The sequence below is a fragment of the Panthera uncia genome (assembly GCF_023721935.1).
Source record: "Panthera uncia isolate 11264 chromosome C1 unlocalized genomic scaffold, Puncia_PCG_1.0 HiC_scaffold_3, whole genome shotgun sequence".
In the NCBI taxonomy this organism is placed as follows: domain Eukaryota; kingdom Metazoa; phylum Chordata; class Mammalia; order Carnivora; family Felidae; genus Panthera; species Panthera uncia.
The window spans coordinates 70,596,485-70,610,233 of record NW_026057584.1 but is presented as its reverse complement, the minus strand read 5'-3'; the positions used below and the strand labels follow the sequence as shown (position 1 = coordinate 70,610,233).

Here is a 13,749-nt window from a genome sequence, read left to right as displayed (position 1 = left end):
AGCACTCCTTGTTAATAGCCTTGACTAGAGGAGATGTAAAGTTCTGTGATTCAGACTGGAGATTAAATAAATAAATAAATAAATAAATAAATAAATTTTTTAATTAAATAAACGCTCAAATTTTTTTGTCTCAATCTGACTCAAAATTAAATGGCCTTTAACAGCTAACTGCATTGTATTAAACAAAAAAAGATAATGAATAAAGGGATAGTAGGAAAAACTGAAGAAACAAAATGTTAGCTAGTCAGCTAAGCAGGAATGACTTACACAGGGCCATTTAAGTAGATGAACTATTGGAGCAAAAGCTATGCCTATAAAGGGGCCATAACAATAATATTTTCATAATTTATGGCTTAGATTTGGGGGTGACGATGAAACATTTTGGAAAAACCCCTGGAAAGGATCTGTGCTCCTATCCAAATGGGCTGGCAGCATAATTTGTTTCCAGGATCACAAATGACTGCCTCTTCACTTCATCTTTAAAGAAACAGTCCTTATGTTATCAGAGACTGGCCTTTTTGCAAAGTTGGAAGTCTGAAACTATGCATGTAAATGGGGATACTCAAATGGTTTCTCATAAAGGTTCTCTCACATTTGACACTTAATAGAGGCAGGAAGAAGCTATGGCACAAAGAGAAAATAAAGCAGACAAGTGATGCTGTTCTCATAGGCAATTTAGAGAAGCTTAAACCTGGGCTAGCCAGGTCAGTGAGTACAAAGACAGCCAGGAGAAAGAGCCCATGTCCATTGGCAGAGCCATGAACTTGGTCAGGTTTGTTTGTGTTATGAGTGTACTTCCTCACTAATTCTAGATGCCCCATTTAAGGAAACTCAGCCTCTTCTCCTCCTACTCAGTCCACATCTCTCTTAAAAAATCTCATCTTTAAAGTCTCCAACATGAAACCACATGATCCTATCAAGGGCATGGCAAAGCACGTTATCAAACAAAAAGCAACCTTTTAAAAAGTTTAAGCCCCTAATACTCAACTAGAAAAATTTAAAAAAACAGTTACATGTTGCAGGAATATATAGACCTTATTGTTGACCATGAGGGCTGTATCAATTGAAAGTTTCTATTATACTCGATTCCACTGATGAATAAACATGTTTAATCACTAGTATCTCTTCTGCACTGAAGATTCACTAGTTTGGAACTGATGCACTATTTATTTCCATTTAATAACCGCACCAAAAGCACACAAACTCATAAAGCAAATGGGCACTCAATCTGAAAAGCTTCCTGTGAGTGGATGAGAATTTCCAGGCAAGAATAAAAATAAGCTCTTTCTCCTGATCCCCTTATCTGCAATGGTACTAAACTCCCAGTTTCCTACACTCAAAATCTTACACTCAGCTTTGAATCATCTTCCTCCTTGGAGCCACTCCCAGTTTTACATTCCATCAAGGGCAAATCCTAAGGCAGCATGTATCCCCTAGCTTCCCAGTGAGGTACAAGCCTTCCTCTGGCATTAAAATCCCCCACCGTACGGTCCTAGTGAAAAAAAGGCAGGCAGCCAGGCTAGTTCTGGCTTTAAACCTGAGTTTGAGCTGCTCATTCCCACCCTGATCAAGTGCCAAGCTTTTCCTGATGCCCCAAACCACATGCAGTCACTCCCTATTTTATAATTTCTGTAGCACTTTCTTCTCTCTCTCATGATACATCACATTCTGGCCCATATGATGTGTGAAGTTTATTTTCTTTGTGAGACAAGAACCTCCTTGAGGGCCAGAAATATGCCTGGGGCACCATCTAGCAAAACCAAAAGCATGATGCTTAATAAATAATGGAATTTCCCACTCACTTCCAATTGTTTAATTTCTCCTCACAAGTGGCTTGGTCTTATGTTTGAAAGAGGTTTACACTTGTAGCAAAACTATAACACTATGTTGTGTCCATTATTATCTAAAACAATGTTGTTTGGATTTGTCAGACAGTGGTCCCTAAAAGAATGTTTCTTTCTGTACATGCGCTAACCCCAGGCATCAAGCAGATGACAAATTACATACCTCCTCTGTGCTGTGTGATCTTGGGGGAGCTGCACACTCTTCAGCTAACCAGGAGCTGAATTTTGTACAGCTAGCTACATTAAAACAGATTACTTGGTTAGATGTCAAGAAAAACGAATTTCTCCTCTAAAAACGAATTCCTCCACTATTCCTCCTCTGCCTTTACTTTGAACTTTGACCCTCTTGGCTATTCATGTGGACTTAAGGAAAGCTGATTTTTTTTTGAACAAAATCTTACTACAACTATCACAGCTGTGTATCTCTTTTAGGGTTCTGGAGAAGGGAGCCCTTTTTGTAGCCTGTGGTAAACAGAGGAACATGGATGCTAAGGAAGGGAGGACGGAGATGATGAACTGGCCCTTAGAGCGTATCTGGGGAGGGAGGACATACAGCGGTTCAGAGGATGGGCTCTGGAGTGAGACTGTCTCAGCGCAAGCCATGGCTCCACCAAAATCCACTGTACTCCTGAGTCATAAGAGAAAGAACCCTCTTTCAACTTCATCTTTAAAACAAGAATACTACTACTGCTCAGAGAGTTGTTCTTACAATTAAATAATCAAACTACTTGGCACAGTTACTGGCACACAGTAAGCACGCATCTGATTAGCTGCTGGCATCATTCAGGTGTTTACACACTGTACAGGGTTTTTTTCATGGACATTTGTGGAATGAAGATGAGGAAAAGTGAAGAAAGAGGTTATAAATTTCTAAGATCCGTGGTAACCCAATAAAGAAATTCTAAGTCAAACTAAGCACAAATGCCAAATCAAGATTTTAGAGGCTTTTATTCCCAATGATACTATCGTCGCCTTCATATAATGTTTAAACACCCCAGCCTACTGCTACAGAACTCTAAGGTTCCTATAAAGGAACATGGAATGAACATAAAGCAAATTCCATCTGCTCACAGAGAGAAGGAGTGGTTGTTCTTTTAAAAATTATTGTGGTTATGGCCATTATCTTCAGTGCTGGCTTCCCAATTAGATGCTGCTAAAACTAATATTAAAATAGGTGTGCCGACAGCTTGTGCAGTATTTGGGCAATGCAGGGGAGAACGGCTTTTAATCATGTGTAGGAATAACAAAAAGAAATCCTAAAGAAAAATGTCAATTGACAATAAGGAGGATTGGTTAAATCTTTAAAGATTCATGCTTACCAAGCCAATGTTACACTGGAGATAAATTTGAAAACAGACATCACTGAGATTTTCTGCCAAAATATCAAACATATGCATACAGTAGGTACTTGGCAATAATTAGCATCTGCAGTTTCATGTACTCATGACAATGAAACTGGAAGTCTCTTACCTATAGTTAGTTTTAATTTTGCTGCAGTGTGTATTTGAATCATGGAGGGGTTAGGCAGAGGGAAGTGAGTCATGTAGTCTATCACCCACAGTCCATATTTCAAGATTTTTGTTCTAATTGTGTAGCAATAACTCTCAAGAAGGGATTAAATACTGTGTTAATTTCTGAAAAATTTCCACCACCCAATAAAAACCAACTGATAGTTCTAATGATAAAAGTGAAGGAAGAGCTAAGAGAGGTCTAAGAAAGACATGGATCTCTCCTAGAAAGTAGGTACCTGTGTGGAATTTTTTTTTATGCTGAAATTATTTTTGTGAAATTCTGGGATTTCCAAGTCTTCAGACTATGTCTTGGTATGTCAAAGATCTATTGTGCATGCCAGAATTCTTTCATACCATGAAAGGAAATCAAACAGTTAACATGCTGAACAAGAAAACCAAGAGATGAATGAAGACGGAGATGATTCAGTTAAATACACTGTTGGTCTGAAACTCTCAAATCTGTTTTGACTGCTGTTTTTAGAAAAAAAGATCACAAATATGAAATTTGGCTCAGTCTCCAATACATCATGTTTTGCTCTTTGAGTACACAGAACCTTACGGGAATTTTGACCATAAAGAGAGACTTAGATTACAATTAGTAATGCAACATTTTGACTAAGTAATTTGGGATGCCTTTAAAAGGACGAGACAAAGTCCGAAAACTTCACATCTTAGATCACACTTTTCATCAAAATGCCCAAGTTCCTCAGCGTAAGTCCTCATTGAGTTATTCATTATGTGACATCCTACTACGCTAGCAATAATAGAAAAATGCCAAGTCCCTGAAACTATTGCTATTGGTATTTTATGTTTTAAGAATATTTTAGGGGCGCCTGGGTGGCTCAGTCGGTTAAGCGGCCAACTTTGGCTCAGGTCATGATCTCGCGGTCCGTGAGTTTGAGCCCCGCGTAGGGCTCTGTGCTGACAGCCAAGAGCCTGGAGCCTGTTTCAGATTCTGTGTCTCCCTCTCTCTGACCCTCCCCCGTTCAGGCTCTGTCTCTCTCTGTCTCAAAAATAAATAAACGTTAAAAAAAAAAAAAGTTAAAAAAAAAGAATCTTCTAGACCAAGAAAGAACTCTTGAGAGGATAAAAATTAGCTGTTTTATAGCACAAAAACATTTAAAACTTAAAAGAAATTCTGTTATTCATAATACAAATAAAATCTGTATATGGTCAAGAAGCTATACAATAGTAATAAAAACAAAAGTGGCATGCATTTTCTATGATTAACTTCAGAAAACTCGTCATAACTCAATTTCACTTTTTGGGAAGATTTTACTTAAAAAAGTGTGCCAGTGAATAAAGAAAGGTTTTTTTTTGTTTGTCTGTTTTTAAAGAGACGCACCAAATGAGAGAACAAGTATTTTTCTACTGCTTTGTTTCTGTTGACTTTTCTTTTTCGTTCCTCATCTTTCAAAGGAATGAGAAATAAAAATTTGCTAGATAACAGTTTTCAGTACTCTTGTAAAATGCAATTAAAAAAAATACTAAAAATTCAGATGGCTTTGGAATACAATACAGCTCAACGAATACAATATAGTTCAACAGGTTCAAATCTCAATTGTCTGAGATAGACAATACCAAACAAGAAATGATCTGTTGGTCTTTCATTCTCAGTGTGTGTGAGTTACATAAAACACCACCACAATCACTAAGACACTACTTCAACTTGCTTGGAAGACAACACTTAAAGAGTAAATTATACATTAAAGAGAGATCATCTCCTTGTATCAGCTTCTAATTTAGCCCTACATCAAGAGCTTTGCGTTTGGGAGACTCACACGCCTGACTTTAGAATGATGCTTAATGTAGGCAATAAAACCTTTGGTCTGGGTCTTTCATGTCTGTATAGCTATCGGAATATTCCAGTATAGAATCCATATGTGGAGACAGAGGCAGAGAGAGGGATAGAGAGGAAGAGAGAGGGAGAGACAGAGAGAGAGAGAGAGAGAGAGTGCACCGCGTGAGCGTTTCTTCTCTTAAAAAATGCAGTAACTCGGTATGTTCAGGCTTCTTGGACTGAGTCATTTGGGAATACCTGAATGACCTTGGATCACCTGGCTCAACAGTCTCTCCTCAATGTGGAAGTGAGAACCAGCTCTCTTTTGGATGGAATGATTTTTCCTACTTCATCACAGGATCATTGTTTTGAATTTAGGGTCCTTCTCATTTCATGTCATTTCTGTAAATTTCAGAAGATTTCATATTTACCTGGGATTTCAGGGTATTAGATCTAGCAGGCCCGTTGTTACTTTCAGAGTACAGACCAAAGGTAACATTATTGGGTAAAAGTTGATTAATATTCATCACAGAATGAGTCGCTTTTAGTTTTTACCCTAAAAGTAACCTAATCATTTTGGATTAAAGGGATGATTACTCCATTTGTAGAGGAAAAACACCTTTAGCAGATAGATTTCTAAAAAAAAAAATTTAGAGTTACAGAGATAAAGATGTATAGGGAAATAATATAAAAGTTTCAAGTTGCCCATTTTCCTGATAGTTGCCCTAGTTTTTTTTCCTGTGCTTTTTCTCTCACTTAATACAACTCAAGTTTTCCCTTTATTCAGAGCTAAAACCTTACAGTCATTTTTAATCATGCTCAAGTCCCGATATTCCTATCTCCTATGCAGTTCCAGTACCTTCTCCTCTTCTCATTTCCTACCACTGCCCTAAGTCAGGGCTGCATCATCTCTCACCTATAAGAGTCTCCTCCTCCAAGCCAACCTTCCTACTTCTGGTAGAATTATAATTCTGAGAGAGAGAAAAAACAAAACAACTCACTGGATTATGCTTCTCTTCTATTACATGCACTTTGTAATTGAAGAATAAACACCAAATTTTTTAGCCTATTATTCAAGGTCTAACAATATGCCCCCAACCTGTACTTCCAGCCCCATTTTCGTCTTTACCCACACTCTCCACTCTGGTCACCAGAAGCCTTGCCAACTAGTAATTGTTGAATGACAGCTACACATTGTGCTCTTTTTAAAAAATTTTTTTAATGTTTTATTTTTTATTTTTGAGAGAGAAAGAGAGAGACAGAGCATGAGCAGGGGAGGGTTAGAGAGAGAGGGAGACAGAATCCGAAGCAGGCTCCAGGCTCTGAGCTGTCAGCACAGAGCCTGACGCGCGGCTCGAACTCACAGACGGTGAGATCATGACCTGAGCCGAAGTCGGAAGCTCAACCGACTGAGCCACCCAGGCGCCCCAGTGCTCTCTTAAACACCCAAGTGCTGTCCCACCTCTTGGGCTCTTTCTGAGGCCTGGAGGACCTATTATTCCACGCTGCATGAAATTTTCCCTGTCCTTTAAAGTCGAGATGCCTTCTACCTGAAAGCAATCCCAATCCCCTGGCAGTAAGGTGAACAAAGCCTTCCTCTGACTTCTCACAGAACATCGCACTCATTACAACATTAACTTTGTTCTGTTTTCATTAGGGTTGGTTGTTTATGTCTACCTTTGTGGACCATCTTGCTTCTCTGTTTTGCCTTTGTAAAAGTTATATTTGAAAAAAAATACGGCAAACTTGCAGAAAACAGAAAACAAAGGGACGGGAAATATAAAGTATTGGGTATTACAACCAGGGACATGGATGACATTAAAAAAAAACATTTCCTTTTAATTAGTAACAGGCTATAATATTGTAAGTTAGACTTAATTTCACATTTACACTGAAATCATGTTTTATTGCACTTTGACATGCATTAGATATCTATTGAAAGAAAGGACAAAAATAATGGCTGACCAAGATTGGTTTGGGAATGAAAGAAAGGATACATAAGAGGAGTGGAAATATCTTTTGGTTTTTTGTTCATTTGTTTGTTTTGTTTTTTTTAATAGTATATTTGCCTTTATTTGCAAGGCTGCTTTATCATTTTTTTAATGTTTGTTTATTTTTGAGACAAAGACAGAGCATGAGCAAGGGAGGGGCAGAGAGAGAAGGAGACACAGACTCTGAAGCAAACTCCAGGCACCGAGCTGTCAGCACAGAACCCAAAGTGGGGTTTGAACCCACGAACCATGGGACCATGACCTAAGCCGAAATCTGATGCTTACCTGACTGAGCCATCCAGGCACCCCAATACCTCCTCTTTTGTTTTAGTATCAATAGACTCTTTCTCCTTCAAAATAAGTTGTGGATACACTGAGTTTTCCAGACCTTTTCATGAGATGTCAATACCACAGTAACCTCTAAGCTACCTAACCACAGCCAACAGAGACTCACACATCTACTCCTGCTGCAAACCAGGAAGAACTATACCAAAGCTTACATACAAATACTGTTTCTAAATCTTAAAAAAAGATAGTTTGGACACAATGGAAAATTTTACATGCTATAGTCATTATTAAGACAAGAAATAAATCATGAAACCGAAACCAGTCTTTTTTAAGTGCCAAAAAAAAAAGAGCCTCAAGAAGGAGGCGGGCAGTTATGTTAACTATGTTAACATAACCCACTTCCCTGGCTTTTGCAGAATTCAGGATCAGAAAAGCTGTTTGTCGTTTTTTTTCCACCCTTAGTTTTAAATGTAGGATTACATATAATTTAAGTTTATTCTACTAGTTAGGGTTGTGAGGAATAAAGGCATGGGCATGAGGGAGACTAATATTTGCTCAATGACGACTGTGTTCTAGGCAGCAGACCAGCTCCATTCCTCAAATTACTTGATTTAATCCTAATCACAACTTCGTGATATAAGCCATATTTGACCCATTTTACTGGCTCCTAACTGAGAATTAGGTACTTGCCTACCACTGTGGTTGGGAACTCTAGGGTACCAAACACTTGCCATACTGACCTCCATGATTTTATAACACAGGTGAGAAATCTATGAAGATGACACACTGGGGTTACATGGCTGGCTCAGTTGGTAGAGCATGTGACTGTTGATCTCAGAGTCGTAAGTTCAAGTCCCATGTTGGGTAGAGAGTTTACTTACAAAAATAAATGAATAAAATCTTTAAAAAAAAAAGATACACTGTCAGCATCATATCTATCATAGATACACTGCTGAACAGTGGAACAGGCTCTTGGAGAACAGAACAGTATAAAGATGGCTGACTGTGAGGAAGTGACACATAAAAGTTTAGTATGGTCCAAGCATGAAGGAGGCAGGATGGGCTTGACTTAGCCTTGAAGAATCAAAAAAGGGAAACGGGGAGGCCCCTGAGGTGAGGCAGCAGCAGGAGCAAATCATTCTCACTTGTCACAATGTGGGGGTGGGGGGGAGGGAAGAAAACATTTAATTCTTCTGGCAGTGAGAAGGAAGAAAGGTCATAGAATCTGCAGGACTTGGTGACTGAAAGGGTAATGGGAAATAGTCACCACTGCTCCAAAGCTTCAAGTTGAGAAGAGTAAATTTAGAAATGTGATAGCTTGGAGAGGAAGGAGATAGTGTTGAATCTGAGGTGATAATATGAGAGTGGAAAATGTGTAGAAAATAGTGGCCTTACAAGAAGATGAGGCTATAGAAGAATGAGCCAAAAAGTAAAATCAAAAGAGCAAAAAGTTGAGTAGAAGTGGACAAGGGTAGAAAAGAGCCAGAGAAAATAAGATAGATAGAAGATGCCGGTGCAGTTTCCTTTAAGAACGTGAAGGCAAAATGCAAAGGGTTAAGGTAGCAAGAAAGTGGAAGCGACAAGAGCCCTCAGCCCATCTGTCTCGAAAAATCACCTGAGAAGTCTGAATGAGAGAAATAAAATGGTAACAAAGTCAGGCAAAGTATTTGTTTGGCTGGATGTTAGAGAAGGGAGGGAATTAAGACCGTCTGAAGGTCACGGGGTAATAGATTAATCCCTTCTGTTACTCAGATCATTCCATTTCCTAAGCTTGCTTGTTAACTGTGCTGATGTACTTTCCGAGCAGATAACCTTTCAGAAACAGAAGCAAAGTTGCAGCAGCCTGCAATAGTCACGAGGCTCCAACCAGATTTCCTACACACCTGCCACAACTTAGAAGTTACCTGGTCTGCTTTTCTCATTTAATACTCCTGGAAAACATATCTACTTTCAACCCCTATCGCCTTACCACTATGGCCAGGCACATCTCCGCCTGGTTCTTGATGCAGGTCTCCATCCGTAACCAGTTCCCTCCAGTCTGAGCCCTGTCCCGTGACCATGTTGATCTATACTTTCCAGGGTCAGGAGTCTCTCTCTGACTGGGGTGAGGCTGCTTTCTTACTCTCGTTTCTTCTAACATAGGATGTATATATTCGACTCCAAACATAGCTTTTTAAAAATATTTTTTGCTTTCCTCTCCTGTTCTCACAGCCCTTATATCATTCTTGTCTTAGACTTGTGCATTGTTTGTATGGAACTAGGTCACTACTACAAACATTCTTAGATATCTTTTCCCGTCTTTCTGTTGGATAATACTCTAAAATAAGCCCCCCAAGTTACTTGTTTCAATTGTTGCCCCTCCTGCAGTTCATCCCTTAGGGTCAATTTATAAATATAGTGCTAAATTTTTAATTCTAAAACACTTTTTCATTTTTAGACTTATGAATTTACACCCATCTTTTCTGAGAAGTTTTGATACCTACTTTCTAAAAAATCTCTAATTATGTCCACTGGGTTTTTTAGGCTGTGGATGAGTCACTTTTCCCATAGGATGAGTCACTTCCATGTCACCAACTAGTATTCTTTATTGGAAACAATTAAATCCAGAACAGGAATGCCCTTTTTTCTCTCTCTCTACATTCTAAGACACAAAATCGTCAGCAAGTCAAACTGGTACTTTTCAGAGGCTCTGTGGTAAATGGAATGAAGCTCTCAGCAGATACTGGCGTATGTATGTCTTGCCTCTGTATAAAACATATCAGGAGCACTATCATCAGAGTTAAGTATCAAACCAGGGGTTTTGCCGATAACAGGAAGGAGTGACAGTGGCAAATGTTTATTGCTGTTATTGATAATAGCGAAGAGAGTGAACCACATTAAGATAATTCACACACATTAAAGAGACCAAGAACAAAAAAAAGGAGTGAATTGTCTAGGAAAAGTGAGAAAATGATCTTCTACTGCACTTGGAATATGATTTGACTCAATTAAAAAAAATTACTGGCCTAATTTTTCAAGTACATACTTACTATGCATAAAACATGGCATTCCTCTATTATTTTATGGTTATTTAACCTCTGTCCCCTTGATATTAAAACTCACCTTACATGATTCAGAACTAGCTGAGGAACTATTTGTCTTTTGAAGTCCTCTCTCCTCTTATACCTCAAGAACTGGAGGGCTAGCTTCATTCTTTTGTTTCTTCCAGTTATATTTTTAGCTCCTTAGACTTTATGGCGCTCTATCTACCTGTAATTATGCTGCAAAAGCATAAGAAGACGCCAGTAAAGACGAGCAGCAGACAAGATAGCAAAAGGCCTATTTGTGGTCTCGAACAGCTGCAATGGGGCAGGGCACGCCTGGCCAAGTTCCCTCTGACTCTGGCCAGGAATGACAAACCCCACGGGCTGGACTGGCCTTCGGAGGAGTCCCTAGCACAGGACATTATTTCATTATTTCACTGCCCCTAAAGCAAAGGGCTTCAGTCAAAGTCCAAGAAGGCTGATCAAAAGGGTAACCCAGGAAAGGCACAGGGAGGGTGCTGGGAGTGGTGGCCTTAGAGAAACCCTCCAGACCCTGAAGAACTACCACCCACCACCCCACCCTCCTCTCTAAAAACAAAACAAAGCAAAACCACCACCACCTCCTTATGGAAGGCCAGATGTTACTTTTAGTTCCAGTTTGGAAATACTGCTCAAGTTCTGAAACATTTTTTTTTTTCTTAAAATGATAAGTAATATATCTGTATTTTACCCAAGACAACAGAAATGAGATGCCATTAATCAGATGTTTAGAAATGGGAATGTTTTTCAGGGAACAGAAACCATTCTCAAGTGGACATTTTCTTCCGCAGTTATGTAAAACTCCTTTTTTGTAAGGGGACATTACTGTCTTTGGGTAAATAAAAGATGTTGTTTGTGTAGGCTTTTATAGCTCAAAGTGATTAGTCTTTACACAATGATCCCTGCACTCTGTATACTGCTTCTGGCTCCTTGATTTAAATTAGCGCTTTCTTACTTAGTGAGTTAACGTAATTTGCAGCAAAGCAACATATTTATATTCTGTTCATCGACCACATTAGCATATAATGCATATTTACTTCAGAACTTCATGCACACGAACACATTTCTTCACAAGACTCAGAAAGGGTGGCAGCGAGAAGAGAAATCGGAATTCTGGAAGCAAGAATTCCCAAAGAGATAAGGGTGAACAACCCAGACCACAAAGCTGCAGGTGCTAGTGAGAACACACTATTATTTCCTGGCCAAAATTAACTCTTACACACGCTTAAAATACAGTTAGATGGTAACTACCTTTCCGACAAACAGTAACAGCTGAAGTTTCTCTTGTTATGGGATAGACCGGCCTCCACAGATGCTTCCTCAAAAAATGAGCAGTCCTAAAAAGGATCCAGCCATACGTTTTGAAAAAAATTCTCATTTTACTTCTCATATGCCAATGAAGTCCAATTCTACTGCGAAGGTGTTCCAGTTTATTTTGTTACACAGGCATTTTGCTGATGTTAATGCTGTGTCCAAAGACTTAGAACTTGGAAACTGTCATTTTGCCGATAATGAGGATTTACACTTGTACTAAACCTCTCCTTTAACACAACCGATGTCACTTTAGAATACGATAAAGGATAAAAGAAATATCTATCAGCTAAAAACAACCAAGAGTAACCGGTACTTACGGCTGGCACAGCTTCACCAGGTCCTGGTCCGTGGTGTTGGGAGGCAGTCCCCGGATATAGAGGTTCGTTTTGCTTAGCTGGTCCCATCCTGAGTTGCTGCTACTGCTGCTGTTGTTATTACTGCTGGTGGTGCTGGGGCTGGGAGGGGCCATGGGGTGGGCTGGGACCAGAGACTGCTGAGAAACAAAGATGAGTGTCAGAACACTAGCTGCAAGGTATTTAGCACCATTCAGAGGCTATAAGAGCTCCGCAACAGAATACACATACAGATCATCTTAAGCGACTTTAATATATATATTTTAATTTACACCTTAAAAAAGGTCTCTCCATTCTACAGAAAAAGCCCTCTCCTTCAACATGCAATGAATTGTAGAATTTTATTCAGTAGAATGTTCTCCATGTGTCCCTTGAATAGGACTAAATTTATGTAAGATTAACGTATTCACACATTTTAAGGAACACATCTACTGAGACTCTAAATTAACTTGCATGAAGTTGTATGATAATAATCATTTTACTGTACCGTAATTTTCTAGTAATTCAGAAATCACTAGACTTTTGAAAAGGTTTTCAAATTCTGAATAACATTTGATTGAAAGTTGCCGATAATTTTATTAAGACTCTTGGGGGAAAAAGATGACTCTTCGAGTGTAAGAAAGTTTGAGTTCAATCACAATGCTGAAATAAGGAAGCCTGCACCTCGTTCTAAGTCTGGCACACAGCTCCACTGAGACATTTGGATTAAGATTCACAGGCATGCTGCCTTTCGCTCTGTAAGATTCACAGGCATGCTGCCTTTCGCTCTGGCTAAGCCTGTGAAATTTAACCCCTGTGAGAATGGTGTGGTAGCTGGAAACCTTCCCAAGTCGCGCAGCAAGGAACAGAACTTGGGTAAAGCCTGAACCTAGGGCTCAGTGTGGTTTCACAGTCAGTAGGCACCTAGGAAGACTGTCTCAAACCACTCGCACCAGATAATTCTCTGTCAACCAATCGAAAGACACCACACTTCTCTGCCCCTGTGCCACACACATGACTTTTGAGGAAGTTAAATGGTTCAGTCTGAGACGGCAGTGAGCACACCCCGAAGTATCCTCAAAGCAAATGCTCAGCAGTTTCAGACCCAGACAGGAATTTTGTCACCTCACATCTAAATGATAAATAGACTAACCTAAGGACTTTACTTATACTAACAGTTTGAAAATATAAAATTAGTCCCTAGATATTAAAAATATTTTCAAATCTTACAGCTTGATTTTTACAACCACAAACAAAAATTTTAGGCACACCTCTAAGACACGATTAAATCCCACTTTGGAAAGTTCGAAAGCAGAAGACTCCTTGCGATAAATGTCACCTTGCTACCTTGTCGGCAATCTCACCTGTTCACTACAGGTATCTGGCTCTGCACCCAGTTTCTGCCATGACTGTCCTGACTCCACAGTATCCCATACACCGGGGTCTTCATTAATCTACACATGTAACCGTTTCTTCATTCCCATACTATGTATTTTTTTTTTTCTTCTCACTGCCCAGGGGCCTTGCCAAGATTTTTATGAAGTCCAAACACCGCTTGATCTCAAGCGATTCTCTTTTAGAAGGACAATAGCAAGAAGGGTTAACAATAGTCAGTGTACAAATGAAG

The 13,749-nt window shown here is 39.3% G+C and overlaps 1 protein-coding gene across 11 annotated transcripts in view; it reads right to left on the bottom strand.

Moving 5' to 3' along the window:
• Nucleotides 1-13,749, bottom strand: part of RBMS1 (RNA binding motif single stranded interacting protein 1) — a 217,522-nt gene that overhangs the window by 79,739 nt on the left and 124,034 nt on the right. For 9 of the 11 annotated variants that reach the window (XM_049616129.1, XM_049616135.1, XM_049616132.1 and 6 more), the window contains one exon: nucleotides 12,108-12,283. In XM_049616129.1, the coding sequence (XP_049472086.1) occupies nucleotides 12,108-12,283 (176 nt within the window). The remainder of the gene's footprint in view (nucleotides 1-12,107; nucleotides 12,284-13,749) is intronic. The other 2 variants (XM_049616130.1, XM_049616134.1) reach the window with 1 other exon arrangement.